Source organism: Cyprinus carpio, chromosome B24, assembly GCF_018340385.1.
Source record: "Cyprinus carpio isolate SPL01 chromosome B24, ASM1834038v1, whole genome shotgun sequence".
NCBI classification, from domain to species: domain Eukaryota; kingdom Metazoa; phylum Chordata; class Actinopteri; order Cypriniformes; family Cyprinidae; genus Cyprinus; species Cyprinus carpio.
The window spans coordinates 20,624,001-20,639,859 of NC_056620.1; the positions used below are offsets into that span (position 1 = coordinate 20,624,001).

Here is a 15,859-nt window from a genome sequence, read left to right on the forward strand (position 1 = left end):
AGTTACGCAGCCTGTGCAATCAAAAAATAACCGTAAATGTGGCCTTTTATGAAGCTGAGGCTGATGGTGGTGAGGTCAGAATATCACAACAAAGTGAGGTTAAACATCAAATAAAAATGATTTAGACAACAAAAACCTATGTTAGAATATAAAATCATATTCTTCATTGTTTCTTTACTGAAAAATTAAAATTCTGTCATCATTTATTCACATTGATACAAACCTATATGACTTTACTTTCTTCTGTGGAACATTAAAAAGAAATATTTTGGGATTTTTTGGTCCACACACTTCCACAGAAGAAAGAAAACCACATATAATGAGTAAATGTTGACAGAATGGTGATTTTTGGGTGAACTATCCCTTTAAGACCCATTACCGTTGTTGTGGAAGCAGTTCTGTACTTTACTAAGAGACCAGCAGTCTGACTGTACATAAGAACAGACCGCCGAGCCCGGCGACGGCTGCCACGGCGACGGCCCTGACGACCAGGAACTCCATTGAGTCCTCCAGCTTGGTGTGCAGCCGCAGCACCTGTCTGTGAGTGTCCTCGCGAGAGCCCGAGTTCTCGATCACATGACTGGCGAGTCCACGCTTCTCTTTGAGGGGCATCTGAGCGCCGATCCTCTGTTCGGCCTCCTCCGGACTCAAACCGTCCCTCTGCATGAGACGGGACAGCTGCGTCGCCGGGTCACTGCCGAAATACAGACACATGAGGTGAAGGCTTATTACTGTTAACTAAAATTATTTAAATCGCTAACTGTAATACAGCTGAAATAAAAGACAAAATAAAATATTACAAAAAAGTAAAATAAAAAATTACATAAAAAAAGTCCTTCCCTGAAAAACTGAAGAACTAAAATGACAAAAAAAAAAAACTGAAAATAAATTGTAAATAAATAATAACTTAATAAATTTAAATTAAATTATAAATTTATAATAAAAAAACTATTTAAGAAAATGAATGGTATATAAATAATGCTAAAATAACACTGAAAGACCCTTTATTTGCTTTAAAAACTAACACACAACCCAGTCTGACTTATGTTATAGCAATTCATGAAAACAAAGAAAGTGAAAGAGAATATAATATGAATATAATACCAGTATACGACAACAGTGTGGGTTAGGAAACGGGTGAGACGTCGTGTTTCGAAAAGCAGGGGCACATCCAAAATCACATATCTGTAGCCTAAAGAACAACCAACAAAAAACATTAGTTCATGAGATTTAGCCACACTTTTCTCATTATTCTATTTGATTGCATGCATGTGTGCGTATACCTTTAAGGAAGTACAGCAGTATTTGTTTGAACATTTCTTTATGTATTTCTGGGTGTGTGATGGAGTTGAGAAGTTTTCGTTTCTCGGGGCTGGAGAAGATGATCTGCCCCAGTTTCTGTCTGTCAATCTCGCCATTGTCTAACAAAATTTCACGTCCAAAATGCTGCACGATCAGTCTGTACGCTGGGCTTTGGGGCTCCACCACTGACACACAAAGAAAAATCACACAATTAAAGCATTTAATAAATAAATAAATCTATATTAAGTAAATAATATAATTAAATAAATATTAACAATTATTTTTTAATTATTATATTTAAAAATCAATTTTAAATATTTTATAAAATATGTACTAAATACCAAATATATTATTTTTTTATTAATTCTTTTTTTTTTTTTTTTTTTTTTTTTTCAATTTTAAATCATTTAGTGTGTATTTTTCACTGAAGTAATTTTGTCAATAAAAAAAAAAAACATTATTTTTATTATTAAATGAAATAAAAATCTATACACATAATTACACTTATATATTGATTTAATATTTAAGCTATAAAAAATGAATCTAGAATACACACTTACTAAAGTTATTTAAGGTTTTACATTTAAATTCTATTGAATTTATTTTATTTTTCATTAATTTGTCATCTTAAAAACTATTTTATTTATTTCAAGTTAGTTTTCTAAATGGTGCCTACCTTTTTTTTGCAAAACACAAAATCCTATAAATTTATTTACAAAATAATGTTATGATATACTTAAGACGAACAAGCACTAAACACCTTTCCGGGCCACCACATCTGCATCGATGACAGGACAGCCCAGTTCTTTCAGCTGAGAAGACACTGTGCTCTTCCCTGAGGAGATGCCTCCGGTCAACCCCACCAGAAACATGCTGAAACACACAAATCATAGTTATTTACCCTCTAAACATCTTATTATACAGTATGTGGCTGATGAATATTGGTCGTTGGCGCCTTCTAGCGGCCTCTACTGGAACTTCAATAAAAATTTGACCTCATAAATATGTAAAAACACGAGTAATAGGTAACCTAGATTCAAACAACATTTCTAATTACAATAACGACTTGCATTATAATAGATGTCGTGTTATGTTTACCACATTAAGTGGTAAAACTTAAGTTAAATTAGCTAATAAATTTTGCTTGGGTTAAAAATCACCCATACCACAACAATAATGTGACTAACGACGTTAATAAACAGCACTGACATTTAAAAATGTTACAAATATACAGAGAACGCACTTACCCAACAGCACTGACCTACTTCATATGCTGGAAACACAGATTATAAACGCGTTTCTGCACAGATATACAAGAAAACAGAGACGAACCTCAAAACACAATATGACGGTTAATAGCAAGTATCTAAAAAGTCTGAGGGCTCTATAATAATGCTAGATAAATATAATCCCATTATTTTTGTTCATAACATTGACCTGTGCGCTTTTGACGTAATGTCTGTCTTCCTCCTCTTTGTAAACGAGTTCAACGCGTCAAATAAGCGCCGCCACGCGGCCTGGAGCGCAACGACGACCCTGTTTTGAAATAAATAGCTATTTCTGGGTGTTCAGCAAACGTTGATTATTTTTTGTATTTAGAGTTTGGAATTATTTGTTTGGAATGATTGATGTTTTTGACACAACATTACACAAAAATGCAAAAAATCTCAAGCCTGCATTTATTTGATCAAAAATACAGAAAAATATGTAATATTGTGAAAATATTATTACAACTTTAAAATAATAGTTTTCTATTGAATATACTTTAAAAAAAAATATATTCCTGTGATGCAAAGCTGAAATTTTCAGCATCATTACTCCAGCCTTCAGTGTCACATGAGTAACATCCAGTCTATCTACATGATCATTTAGAAATCATTCTAATATTCTGATTTATTATGAGTGTTGGAAACAGTTGTGCTGTCTAATGTATTTGATGAATAAAAGGTTAAAAAGAACTGCATTTATTCAAAAAAAAAAAAAAATTCTAATAATATATTTTTCTAATAATATATTTTTCTTTACTATCACTTTTTATCAATTTAACACATCCTTGCTGAATAAAAGTATTGATTTTATTTTAAAAAAAGCAAAGAAAAAAAAAATTACTGACCCCAAATTACTGACCAGTAGTGTATATTTGTTATTACAAAATATTTATATTTTAAAAACATAGTTTTTTTTTTTTTTTTTTTTTTTTACTTTTTATTCATCAAAGTATAAAATATTTATTTTTTAGTTATGTAGTTTTATTTAGCAGCAGAACTGTTTCCAACTTTGATAATGAATCATCATATTAGAATGATTTCTAAAGGATCATGTGATAATGATCCTAAAAATTCAGCTTTGCATCACAGAAGTAAATGATAATTTAAAGTATAATAAATTTAAAAAACAATTATTTTAAATTGTAATAATATATCACAATATTACTGTTTTTTTCTGTATTTTTGATCAAATAAATGCAGGCTTGATGAGCAGAAGAAACTTCTTTCAAAAACATTAAAAATAGTAATGTTTCCAAACTTTAGGTCTGTACTGTATATATATATATATATAAAGAAGGATAAGAATGTAGACGTTTTTAAGTAAAACGTCTTCATTGCCATCCATTTGTAATGATTGCTAAACACCTGTCTGAACCAACAAACTGATTTAATGCCATCTTTGGTATTTATGCGATGACAGACAGCCATTTCAGAACAAGAGCAGAAATTGTAGATTTCCAAGAAGCTATATTGAAAAACCTTGCACTATTGTGACATTTGGTTAATGATTTTATCCAACACACTGTGTGGTTATCTTATGCTATGACTCTATGCTTGTAGACAATGAATGAATCCTTCTTTTTAAACAAATAATGTTTGGGGTGGAACAAAGGTGATCAACCTAGAACCAGTTAATCTTGTTCGAACACACTGCATCTAGTTCTCTAGTGAGCATAAGGACTATTATTGTTAACAAGTTTGACTGTGTTTAATTAGATGATAGAGCTTTATACGGCAAAGTACAAAGGTATTAATATGTACTGTACCTTTAAGGTAACAATATGCACCCAGTAGGGATAAAAAGTCACAAAGGTGTATCTTTTGAAAAGGTACCGCCCCAGTGGCAACTTTTGTACATTTTTTGAGTGTATGCCAGAGGTCCGAAGTCATTTTCATACTTTGTGTATGATAATAAATCTAATTATTGTCCCTTAAATTTTGTTTTAATTGAAGTGTAAAATTGTATATCTATTAAAGTATATGTATTTTTTCCAAGAAAATTAAAGGATCAAACATCGCCAAAGATCACGCCAGACTTTAGTGCACAAAAGCTTTTGAATGTGGGTAGGTAATATATCTCTATATCAATATCTGGTCTAGATATTGTCACTGAAGTGAATTCACTCTTTTAGTGAGTTTTGTGTATAATGTTTTTCCTTGTTGCATCAATGCAGTTTTTACATTTTAATAATGACCTTTGGCCTTTATTATGTGTAACCAGTACAAGTTTTTAAAAAAAAAGGCCTAAAAGTTCTAAACTATTAATACTTACAAAAAATGGAAAATTACACAATTTTGTGAAATTGCAGGACAACAAAAATGCAGGAAAAACCCCACAAGAAATTGAATTTATTGTACAGCACATGACTTTTGGACACGTCAGAAGTGAAACAGTTTATTTCACATGTGATTTATTTTTTCTAGGATATTATGAACAAATTATAAAATTGCAAAAGTTCCATCTGACATGATTTTAGAACAATTAAGCAAAGCCGTTGTGCACAATGGAAACAACATCATAATATCATCAGAGTCATATTCATATTCAGTCAGAGAGAAAAATATTTACATAGTACAGAGGGAAATGTGTTTCAGAGCACCACGTCACGTGATAAATGTACACTGACAAAGGCATATCGAGATTTCCTGTAAAAAAAAAAAGTACCCACAGACTGTGAACAAAATATAAACAGACAGAGGAAGAGAATGGCTTTGATTTCAGTTCTAGTAGGTTTGAGTGAAACTCGTGCTAAAAACAGTGTGCAAATCTAAAATCAGTGAAACTGTGGGTCAGTATGTAAGGATTAAGGGTTTCAGCACCTAGTATATAATATAAAACATACTAAAATCCTCTTAAGAATTCCACCATTACAGTTTACACTAGATGTTAAATCTCACTCTTAATCACCATCTTAGTATAATATAATCCAGTACTTAATCTCAGTTCCAGTTATATTTGTGTCAGTTATTATAAGGAGGTTACGAAGGGTTGCGAAACAAATGACACACATATGAGACATGTTGCAACAGTGGTGTCATTTGTGGCAAGTTGACAATCATCAGAAGAGACAGCGTTAATCACTGCTCTACATGTGATTGGCACCAGATCAGCATGAGCAGAGCTATTTTAGTTAAAGTCTCTTTGTATTATGTTTGATAGTCGTCAAATAGCTCTCGAGTGTCTCAGCCTTCACGCTCCTTATGGTACTCAGTCTTAATTATTCATAAAATGTTGGTCTTGTGCTTGCTTTAATTGTGGGAAAAACAATAGAAAAGTAACAGGTAAGAAGTGTCATAAATTATTAGCTTTTAATATTTGAATGGCTTGTTAAAAAGATCTGAGTCAGAATTTTGTCACAGTCAAAGCAATATATTAACATATTAACAGCGCAGGAAACGTTTCGATGGAAATACATTGGCCAAGCACTGGCCTGTAAACTGGCATACAATATTTCATTTGAAATTTTGGCAAATGTCTTCCCATCAGGCATCTGTAGCAAATGTACCTATTATCCACCTTCATGCTTTGATAGGGTCTATTTTAATTTGTAGGCATAAAAAAATCTGTTGTCCTATACTAGTTATCTCATGCACATATAGGCTATCATACATATACACAAAATGCTAATGGCTCTCTTTTGAACAAATGATAAGCTGGACTGAAAATGCTAATGGTGGTGAACATACATTCATATCTACTGTATCACAACCAATGCTTTTTCATTGTAAGTGAGATTGGGGCCCCGATTCAGAATCAGCTTTTCCTATACAAATCTGCACTTTAATGCAACAAGTGCTAAGTTTAGGCCTATCACACTTATAAAGATTATATTCAAGAACAGCATTGGAGTGGAAAATGTGGTATGGCATAACATTTAATACAATAAATTGAAAAATGCATTGTGTAAATTGCTATAACATCACATAAATGTGAATTTTAAGCCTTCTTATCTTAATTAATCTACTTAGGGACAAACAGTAAGAAATCTGGAATGTTTGAAACCTGAACTGTAAATTTCAGATTAGCACTGCACAAAACATATAAAACAGTATGAAAGATTGAAGGAAATTGAAACTGACATCAAAATAATGAGTAGCGAAGATAGAAGAACGGCAAGTTGGGACCAGATATCAAGGAATATACTGCATCGGAACATAAGAAAACTCTAAAAGTTTTACAAGACGTTTTGGAAAACATCAAGTTCTTGATCCAATATATTGAAGAATCAAGCTTTAGCGAAAGCCATCCATTGAAAAAGTCTATCACCAAGCCATTGAGAGTGAAAGGGTACTCGGGTACTTTTGGATGCAATCGTTTGTAAGAGTCTAATTGGTATGGAAATAGAAGGACTGTAAGATAATGTCTTTGTGGACTGCAAGATGAAGTCTTCCTGTTGTAGACCAGCATGTTGTGTTGTGCTTTATTTTAATGCACTCGCCCAGTTGTTTGGTATCTTGTGTTCCTCCATCTGCAATGGCATTCTTTTTACTATAACTAGTCTTGAATTTAATGTGATTCTTGGTGTGCAGAACACTAAGATGGTATAATGCCACCAAATTCATGTTCTTTGACCCCTGAGATGCATTCAAATTGATCATTGAAAGTACATTTTCATAGAAAGACAAAAAAAAAAAATCCAATGGCACAACAATCATTTTGGTAACATCTATCAAATTATAATGACACAAATAGTCGGTCCGTGAAAATATCACTGGGTGACGTTTGTAAAACTTCCATAGTCATTATCAATTTGAACACATCTCTAGTTAGTCCAATTTTTCAAGGCAGCTGCTGGGATTGATTTCTCACTCTATTTCTTGGGATGAAAAACCATTAGGGGGCGCTCTTCAATGCGCTGCCAGGGACTCTTCTTGTTCTCATCCTTGTCATCCAGGTCGTTGTCATCTTCTGGGCTGGTGACGGAGTCACGCCGTGTTTCGCTGTTGCTACTACGTGAGCTGTTCCCCCGGCTTCGACCCCTTCTTGGCATTGAAGACCCCCTTGGTTCCTCAGGACCGTCATCCAAAAGAGGGGTCAATGGGTTTTCCAGTGGTGAACTGGCTCCCATGCGGCTCACCCCTCCACTTAGGTCCAGAGGGTCATGGTAGGTTGGTTTGGAGTAGTGTTTCCCACCACTTGTACTGTTGGAGCTGCTTCCTCCATTGCCCTTACGTCCACTTCCATGGTGTTCCTCTTTGTTCTTGCGACTGGATGCGGACTTGCGCTCATGTTGGGTGGCTTGGAAACTTGTGTCTACGTTTCGGTCTTTACTACTCCCGGCAGGGGCACTCAACGTGCTTTGGGCGCTGTGGTTGCCACTATGTGTTCCACTGTGGCTGAGATCGGTACCTACATCTATGTAGGAGTGACGCACGTGAGCGTTGGCGCGTCCGTCGAGTGATATGAACCAAGCACGAGGATGTTGCTTCACCCCCAGTTCCAGAAGCTTCTTCTCCGTGAGTGCTTGCAGCTCCCCGTTCATCTGGGAGATGGTGGAGTCATTAAACAAAACAGGGATGTGAACCGGTGCTGGTGTTCCACCAGGGGCCCAAACACTCTCGTCAGAGCCTGCTGGAGAATCACCTTGCTGGGATTCTGCATGGCCTGAACCAGGGGTTTGGTTTTGATGGTTTTGGCCTTGAATCCCACTGCTGGTACCTTGCGTACTCTGTCCATCTCGGTCTGCTTGGTTTGCCCCATCTTTACCCTGATCTGTGGCACCAAACTCGGATGAAAACCTCATGTAGTGGGCTGGGATCACAAGAGTTGGTACCATAGAACGGTACATATTCTCCTTCATCTGATCCAGTGAGCTGCAGAATATAATTTGACCTGGTTGTGTGTTGAGCGACGTTGGGCGAGCGAGGTGATCTGGCCCTTGCAAAACCTGCGAATACTCCGGTGGCTTGTCAACAATTGGTGGAGAAGGAGGGTCAGATGTGTAGCCACGGTTATCATTGACAACATGCCTCCGTCGATAGTCATTATCTTTGTCGTCAGGGCTATATTTGCGTCCATAGTCTTCATGTAGAAGACTGCTATCCAGATTGCTCGTATCTGTGGATCGATGTACCTTCATGGGGAAACTCTCTGCATTCTTTTGGGCTCCTTTAGACTGCTTGGTCTTAGAGGAATGGCGAAGCTTATGGGCAGGAATGTGCCTGGTAAACTCATCCCGAGCACTCTTGAAGGCATGGGATGGGGATCCCTCGGATTTGTTGGCGTCCAAGTTGCCATTGGAGGAGGCAGATTCAACATGACCACCACAGATGAGGTTCAAGTGGGACATGGAGGTGCCTTGGTCCCGCTTGGATCCGTTCAGAGCAGATGGAGCTTGAACCTGTTTCTGCTGCCGTCGGGGCTTCAGACATCTTCGTCTGGAAAACAGATGTTGACATTTAGGAAAAGCAGTCTTTTGCTGTAATCTTGTGAAATATACCTTATAATCAACCCATGCTCAGTGGGAAAACATGCCTGTGGTGACAGTTCTTCAAAATGGTATTATGTTGCTTCTTGCACATTTCAAACAACTTTCAAAGTGAAATACCCAATGTTAGGCACCAAAAGTACAATCTAAATAGAGGCATGTCTTTCCAATGAGCCCATGCTGCATTTAATTACACATAATTCAGGCAAACTAGTACAAACCTGCAATAATAGAGTAGGACACAGAGCAAGACTAGTACAAGCAAAGCGAGAGATCCCAAGATGGACAGGAGGAAGAAGGTGTGGTAGGCAGTGATGTCCCTCAGGCCTGGGTGAGACAAACTTGAGCCTAATGTTCAAATATAAAGCCTGATTAGCATTTGTCTTCATGTTATTGTGTTTGAGTCAAAGTACAAGTGTGTATATTGTGGCATGTACCAGTGCAATTGCATTCGAGTATGTTACCTGCTGAAGAACGGAAAGCTGCAATCCAGTAGCCAAGCTGGGAGGCAGTGAAGTCCCACATGAACTGTGATCCTTCTCGAGTGATAAATCCTGTTCCGTTTCGTATCCATAATCCTATCGAACAAATGCATAGCATTATTCCCAAAAAGAGGATCTAGCATTGACTGAACTTATGCAGGATGTTCATGATGCTTCCATTATAACAGATGGGACAATGTTTACACAGTTACACACACTACTTTTTGGTGCCTAAAGCATGGTTGAGCGTACCTGTCTTGGTGTCGTACATCCATACAGGTATGCTGGTGGCAGATCGTATGCGAGTATCAGAAGGCAGTGGCACAGAGATGTGAACTGGCTCGCTGACCTCAACCGCTTGACCCTCACGGTCAAACAGTTGTGCGCTGACCGCTGCTATTGTTGTTAGGTCTGTCCAGCCATTCTCTCCTCCTAAACAATTTACATTATAAATACACTGTATTATCTATAGCTATATTTTATATAACAAGTCTCTCCTACATATTTTTTTGTTTTTGTATGGAGCATTTATAATGGTTAAAATTTTTTAATATCTTTATATAGAAAGACTAGTATTTTTCATACCTGTGTTGTTTGGTTCCAGAGCGAGTGGGTAAGGGAATGAGTTAATTTCATTCTGCTCTCTGGCTGTTGTTAAAACTGCTGTCAGTTCTGTGTAGGAGGAGTTAAACTGTAGGCTCCGCCTTGGAACCTGCAGCCATGGCTGGCTCCGCCCACCTGAAGGTTAAAATAGTAAATTAAGTGTAATGACTAGCAAGAAACATAAATATATATTTTTAGAGAAGTTAACTTATATACTATGTAATTCAATTTAAACTAAATTAAATGTGTTTCTTGAAAAATCAAATGTACTTTTTTTTAATGCCTTTCCCATTATTTGGAGCCTTGGAAGACACACAGAATTGTGCATTTTGTAAAACCAACAATATTCTGATTGCTTAATAGACTGAATTATTAAGCCTGGGAGCCTAAGTAGTGTATTCTGGAATAAAAATATCTTATGCCAGTTTCCAATGTGTGTGTGTGTGTGTGTGTGTGTGTGTGTGTGTGTGTGTGTGTGTGTGTGTGTGTAGGACTTTGTTTTGAATAAGTGTCTGCAAAATGACTAAATGTAATGTAATGATTGCGCTATATAGCTGGGTTGCCACTTGGGCAATTCACTTCTTTTGTTCTATTATTTTCTGAAATGCAAGCCTCTCCGAGGCGCGTAACTGATAACCTTACAATAGATGCCTCTATGCCGCAATAAACGCCCTATCATTACAGTGGAATTAGAGCAATTAGCAGATTCAGATGTCAAACGATTCTGTAATGGAAATAGAATATTTCTGCTGTTGCTATGGTGACAGCTGCAAAAAACTGAAGTGTCAGGTTGACGTAAGCTGAAAGCCTCAATAGCTATGTTTCCATCCAATGATTTGATTTAAACTTATGCGCAAAAATGGAATATTGCATAAAACATTTCCGAATAAAGCACTGTTTCCATCCAAGGAGTCAAAGAGAACAAAATCATCACCTCCTGGCAAACTAGCACTAAATATCACTAAGAAAACTAGGAGAAGCAACTGAATATAATAATTTTCATATAGCCTATGATGAATTACTTGCACCTCAGTGCGAGCAGATGAAACACGATAAATGGAAATAAATGGGAACGCAGTCGTTTAAGACAATTATACAGAAATACTTTGACAACAGACTTTGCTCAGGCATTTCAGAATGAACATATATAGACGCTGTAAACTAAATCAGTCCACTGGTTAGTCAAGTTATCCCTTCTCATAGTGCAAAGTCACATGACTTTTTTTGATGCCAATGGAGAAATGTATTCAGTAAATATGTTTCCATCGTAGTTTATGCACATTTTTTCTTATCGGATAAAAAGTTTATCCTACTCAAATGTGCGCATATGCTTTTTAGGCGCATCTTGGCATTTCCATCCAGCATTTTTTAATGCGATATTCCAAAATGTGCATAAAAATAGTTGGATAGAAACGCACACAATGGGTGAGAAGGAAAAAATATATTGTTAAGGACATGCATATGCCAACTCTCACTTTTTTCATACACCCAAAATAAGCAATAATAATAATCTTGTATTTTCTGATATGAATGTTGAGATAATCATGCTTGTTTTTGTGTGTGTGTATATGTATATATATATATATATATATAAGTTAATTTAATGGTCATTGATGTTTTCTTACTCGGGGAGCCATGAAACACCTGGATGACATCATCATATAGGATTAGTGTGCCGGGCTTCTGGGCCATCAGGTAAAGACTGACAGAGGCATATACTAACAGAGAGAAATACAGATGTGTTAAAAAGGTAGTAAATTAAAACAGGCATAGATGTTATGCCATAATGAACAGCGTGTTAAGGTACATCATTCTAAACTTCCCTTCACAAATGGTAGATGTGACAATGACAGTGTGGTACAAAAAGTCTGAGACTGCATCTCTTTTTCTATCGTTTAACCCTTAGGTTGTGTTCTGGTCATTTTGACCCAGAGAGGATATTCTTTTTCCTGAAAATGCTAGTTAATGTTGTTGCACTGGGCTCAAACTTACTGTCTTTGCTCACACAGTGTATGTCCCCCCCCCCCCCCACCCAAAAAAACAAGAAATTGGATGATTTTTGTACTTTTGTACCCTTGTTAATGTTGGTGTTTCCGGCCAAAAATGACTGGCCTACAAATAATTACTTGTACATTTCTTGTTAAGCTACATTATGATTAAATCTTTGATTCTGTCTTTGTATCTTCTTTTTTTTAACTAGCACAGGCTTTGCATTTCTTTTTTGAACTGATTAATCATAAGCCTCATTGATCTTAGCTTATACACCTCAGTTTTGGAGTGAACATTGCCAAAATTATCCATTTATATTTCTTTTTTCAATTGATTATTGATATGCTTAATTTCATTATAATGAGGCCTACTATTAATCAGTTCCAGAAGGAAATACAAAATCTGTGCTAACTGAGAGAAAACAGGTTGACAAAAAGATTGAATCCAAGATTTGGTGATAAAGTAGCATAATAAGAAATTTAAAAGCAATTTTTCAATAGGCCAGCCATTTTTGACAGGGAAAAGTAAATTGGGTAGTTTTTTTCAGCACAGTATAAGGGTTAAACATGACTAAACATTTTATATGAGTTTATTCAACATTGCATCTTACACTTAACACTTAATAAACAAAGTTTTAGGATTTTGAAAATTTGAAAACAAAGAAAGTTTTGACATTAAATGAAGAAAAATTACATTCTGAACAAGATGAGACTTATATATGCATGGTTAATTCAGTTCACATTAGTGTTTACTCACAGGGTAAACGGCTGGCGTGCCATGGCACAGAGCTGGTGAGGTAATCTCTCCGAGAGGCTGTAATGATTACCCATGTTCCCGTGCGGTACAAGAAGCTGACGACCTGCACGCCATCACTGCCTGCTTTACTTTGTGCCAGCAGAGTCTGGTTACCATGAACAGCAATAGCAGCACTGGCCAGGGGTGAAAGATCACCGCTGTCAAACACCTGGACCCTCACCTGCACCTCTGAGGGGGTCAAAAACAAGTTCATATGATCAGATGCATGGCAAGAATGTCTTCAGACACGTTTGGATTCAAAAATAATAAGTCCATCATAAGATTCTAACCAAAAAATATGAAGAACTAAAAGACCAAATTCATAAAGAAAGATCTGAACACAGACAACTCCATGGTTCTCATAAAAATAATAACAGGTAGCTCTCATATAGCATTCACAGCTCACTCTGAAACAATAGCATGCAATCCTATAGTAGGCAGTTGAAGTAATAAATAAGCACAATTCTATTGAGCTGACAGTGGGCCTCAGTAAATCTCAGATTTGCATAATTGACAGACACACAAAAAGCTGTTTAGAAAGATTTCGTGCAGCCAAAAAGCTTGAGTAGGCTATGCCAAATTGGGAATGAATTTGTAAAGGCCGGTATTCAATAATATGCACTTATTGTGTCCTGTCTATAAAGCCATGCGATGCATTTAGAGTGAAATTCGTCAAAATCTACGTTTCAGAATTTGCGTTCAGCAATCATAGACCGATGCATACAAATGATACGACTTTGCAGTAGGATTTTGCTCGTTTGCTCGATGTTTTGGGGACAAAATAGCCCACCACTCCCTCATCCAGACCCGCTATGCGTCCCTTTATTCTCTACTCACCGAGAGCTTCCCTTTCAGGGATCGATTTGCCAGCAGTCCCTTTAAAACCGCACAAAAATATAAAGAAGAAAAAACGAGGAACGAAAAGGGATGGCATCTTGAAAGCTACATCGCTGTTTCCACGTCGTCGGCCATATGTGGATGTGTGTGTGTGTTTTCAGACATGGTTGCCAGCATCCTTCAGTGTGATGCGGGATGCTGCGCTGCTGCCGCCTCTCATTGTTAGTGGAAGAGGAAAAACAGCGCCCTCGCGTGGACAAACAGGGCGGTACGTTTAAATAAACCTGCAGCAATTGTGTAGTGAGTACCTACTATTTGTTTTAGGAATCTGTGCTGATTACATATAGATAAGACCGCGATAAGGGAGGGTTTGAGTCAAAATCCAATGACACAAAATTCTTCTTTTCTGTAGGAATGGTTTTGGTTTCAAATGCCTCATACAAAGCTTTCTTAAAGGAATAGTTTACCTGAACTTTAAAATATAGCTGAAAATTGACTCATGCTTGGGCCATCTAAGATGTAGATGAGTTTGCTCCTTCATGGGAACGGATCTGGAAAAATGTGGCAGTACGTCACTTGCTCACCAATGCATTCTGCAGTGAATGGGTGCCGTCAGAATGAGAGTCCAAACAGCCGAAAACATCACAATAATCCACACCACTCCAGTCCATCAATTAATGTCTTGTGAAGTGAAAAGTTCTGTTTGGATTAAACAAATCCATCTTTGACGTTTTAACATCCTTTATCCATAATATTGCTTTCTCCAGTGAAAAAATCTGAACTTTGAGATAAATATTCACAGATCAAGCACTGTTTATAAGCCACAACAGTCCAAAACCGTTCTAAACAAATATGTACTATAGATGGACTTTGATTTGAGAGGACAACAGGGGATAGACTTTTTCACTGGAAGAAGCATTATTATGGGTTATGGACTCATATTTTAGCCAGAAGTGATGGCTTTAAAAAGTTAAAAACAATGGATTAGTGTCTTACAAACACATCGCTTTTCACTCCACAAGTCATTAACTGAAGGACTGGAGTGGTGTGGATTATTGAGATGTTTTTATCAGCTGTTTAGACTCCCATTCTGACGGCACCCATTCACTGCAGAAGATCCATTGCTGTGAAGCAGTGGCGAGGCTATAAGGGCCAGGGTGGCACTGGCCCACTCAGACTGACAGCTGGTCCACCAAATATATTTATATCGTCTACGATAATATAATAATTGTTGTTTTAACAATGTGCGATTTGATGTTATCTAGTTAGTTATATCGAAAAAACCTAACAAAACAAATCTACAGAGTGCACGCATATACATTACGAGATTTTGTGTTTTTGGTTTTGTATGTTATAGTTTTTTTATTGTATGTTTTGGTTTTTTAAGTTTCATTAATTAAGAATGACAACCAAATTCAAGATATGGGGCAGAAAATGTTTTTTTCTCCAAAATCAGCATGATTACAAATCTGATATTGATTTTTACAACATTTCAAGAAACAGTAAATTAATTAAGAGACTCACGTTTTAGACAGCATATTGCCTGTTTTTTATTTATGCATTTCTAACTGCAGTTTAAAGTATTCAATGTCCCTCAGAGCTGCATTGCATTGCAAACATGAATTTTGTCAATCCTGACTTAATTTGTTTGGTAACAGCCCAAATGTCTGATTATTCTAATTGACCGATTAAATGTAAAAATGTAACTCAAAAGGTGATGCACACTTTTCTATATATATAATAGCTTTATAATTGTAAAAAAATGGCCATAAAGGGTAAAAATCAGTTTAAACTTATAGGAAAATATTTATTTCTATCACTGCTGTGAACTGATCTTGGATATTTTAAAATGGATAAAAAGTTATTCAGTGCAGTTTATCAAAATGAACTACTGAATCTTTTCTTCAAAACAACTGTGTGTGTGTGTGTGTGTGTGTGTGTGTGTGTGTGTGTGTGTGTGTGTGTGTGTGTGTGTGTGTGTGTGTGTGTGTGTGTGTGTGTGTGTGTGTGTGTGTGTGTGTGTTTGAATTGCGCTGCAGGGAAATACTGTATTCTGTAAAAAGCTCTTTGTGAAAGACTGCAAACAATTTACTGCATTTGCCTGAAAATTCCTAGAGGGCGCTATTTAAGTGATTATTCTGATCTGACTTGATCA

At 36.5% G+C, this 15,859-nt stretch overlaps 2 protein-coding genes across 2 annotated transcripts; both read right to left on the reverse strand.

Annotated features, from left to right (window-relative positions):
* Window positions 1-247: 247 nt before the first annotated feature.
* On the reverse strand, window positions 248-2,814 carry dcakd (dephospho-CoA kinase domain containing). The gene is made up of 6 exons (XM_042752138.1): window positions 2,740-2,814; window positions 2,550-2,602; window positions 2,063-2,175; window positions 1,284-1,487; window positions 1,105-1,192; window positions 248-694 (listed from the first exon to the last, which is right to left on the reverse strand). Exons 3-6 carry the CDS (start codon window positions 2,172-2,174, stop codon window positions 409-411), a joined length of 690 nt encoding a protein of 229 aa, XP_042608072.1. The 5' UTR covers window position 2,175; window positions 2,550-2,602; window positions 2,740-2,814; the 3' UTR covers window positions 248-408.
* Window positions 2,815-4,952: 2,138 nt separating this feature from the next.
* Window positions 4,953-13,921, reverse strand: LOC109065871 (protein FAM171A2-like). The gene is made up of 8 exons (XM_042751775.1): window positions 13,705-13,921; window positions 12,829-13,056; window positions 11,709-11,801; window positions 10,066-10,218; window positions 9,733-9,912; window positions 9,463-9,576; window positions 9,220-9,346; window positions 4,953-8,948 (listed from the first exon to the last, which is right to left on the reverse strand). Exons 1-8 carry the CDS (start codon window positions 13,799-13,801, stop codon window positions 7,382-7,384), a joined length of 2,559 nt encoding a protein of 852 aa, XP_042607709.1. The 5' UTR covers window positions 13,802-13,921; the 3' UTR covers window positions 4,953-7,381.
* Window positions 13,922-15,859: the final 1,938 nt, after the last annotated feature.

What these genes read in the sequence shown, in the direction of transcription:
- dcakd (XM_042752138.1), bottom strand. Translation starts at nt 2,174, where the DNA reads ATGTTTCTGGTGGGGTTGACCGGAGGCATCTCCTCAGGGAAGAGCACA. An exon ending in ACTGCTGTACTTCCTTAAAG is followed by an intron (nt 1,193 to 1,283) that starts GTATACGCACAC and finishes GTTGTTCTTTAG; the next exon opens with GCTACAGATATGTGATTTTG. An exon ending in CACACTGTTGTCGTATACTG is followed by an intron (nt 695 to 1,104) that starts GTATTATATTCA and finishes GTATTTCGGCAG; the next exon opens with TGACCCGGCGACGCAGCTGT.
- LOC109065871 (XM_042751775.1), bottom strand. Translation starts at nt 13,801, where the DNA reads ATGCCATCCCTTTTCGTTCCTCGTTTTTTCTTCTTTATATTTTTGTGC. An exon ending in TCTGGAACCAAACAACACAG is followed by an intron (nt 9,913 to 10,065) that starts GTATGAAAAATA and finishes TAAATTGTTTAG; the next exon opens with GAGGAGAGAATGGCTGGACA. An exon ending in GATGTACGACACCAAGACAG is followed by an intron (nt 9,577 to 9,732) that starts GTACGCTCAACC and finishes TTTGTTCGATAG; the next exon opens with GATTATGGATACGAAACGGA.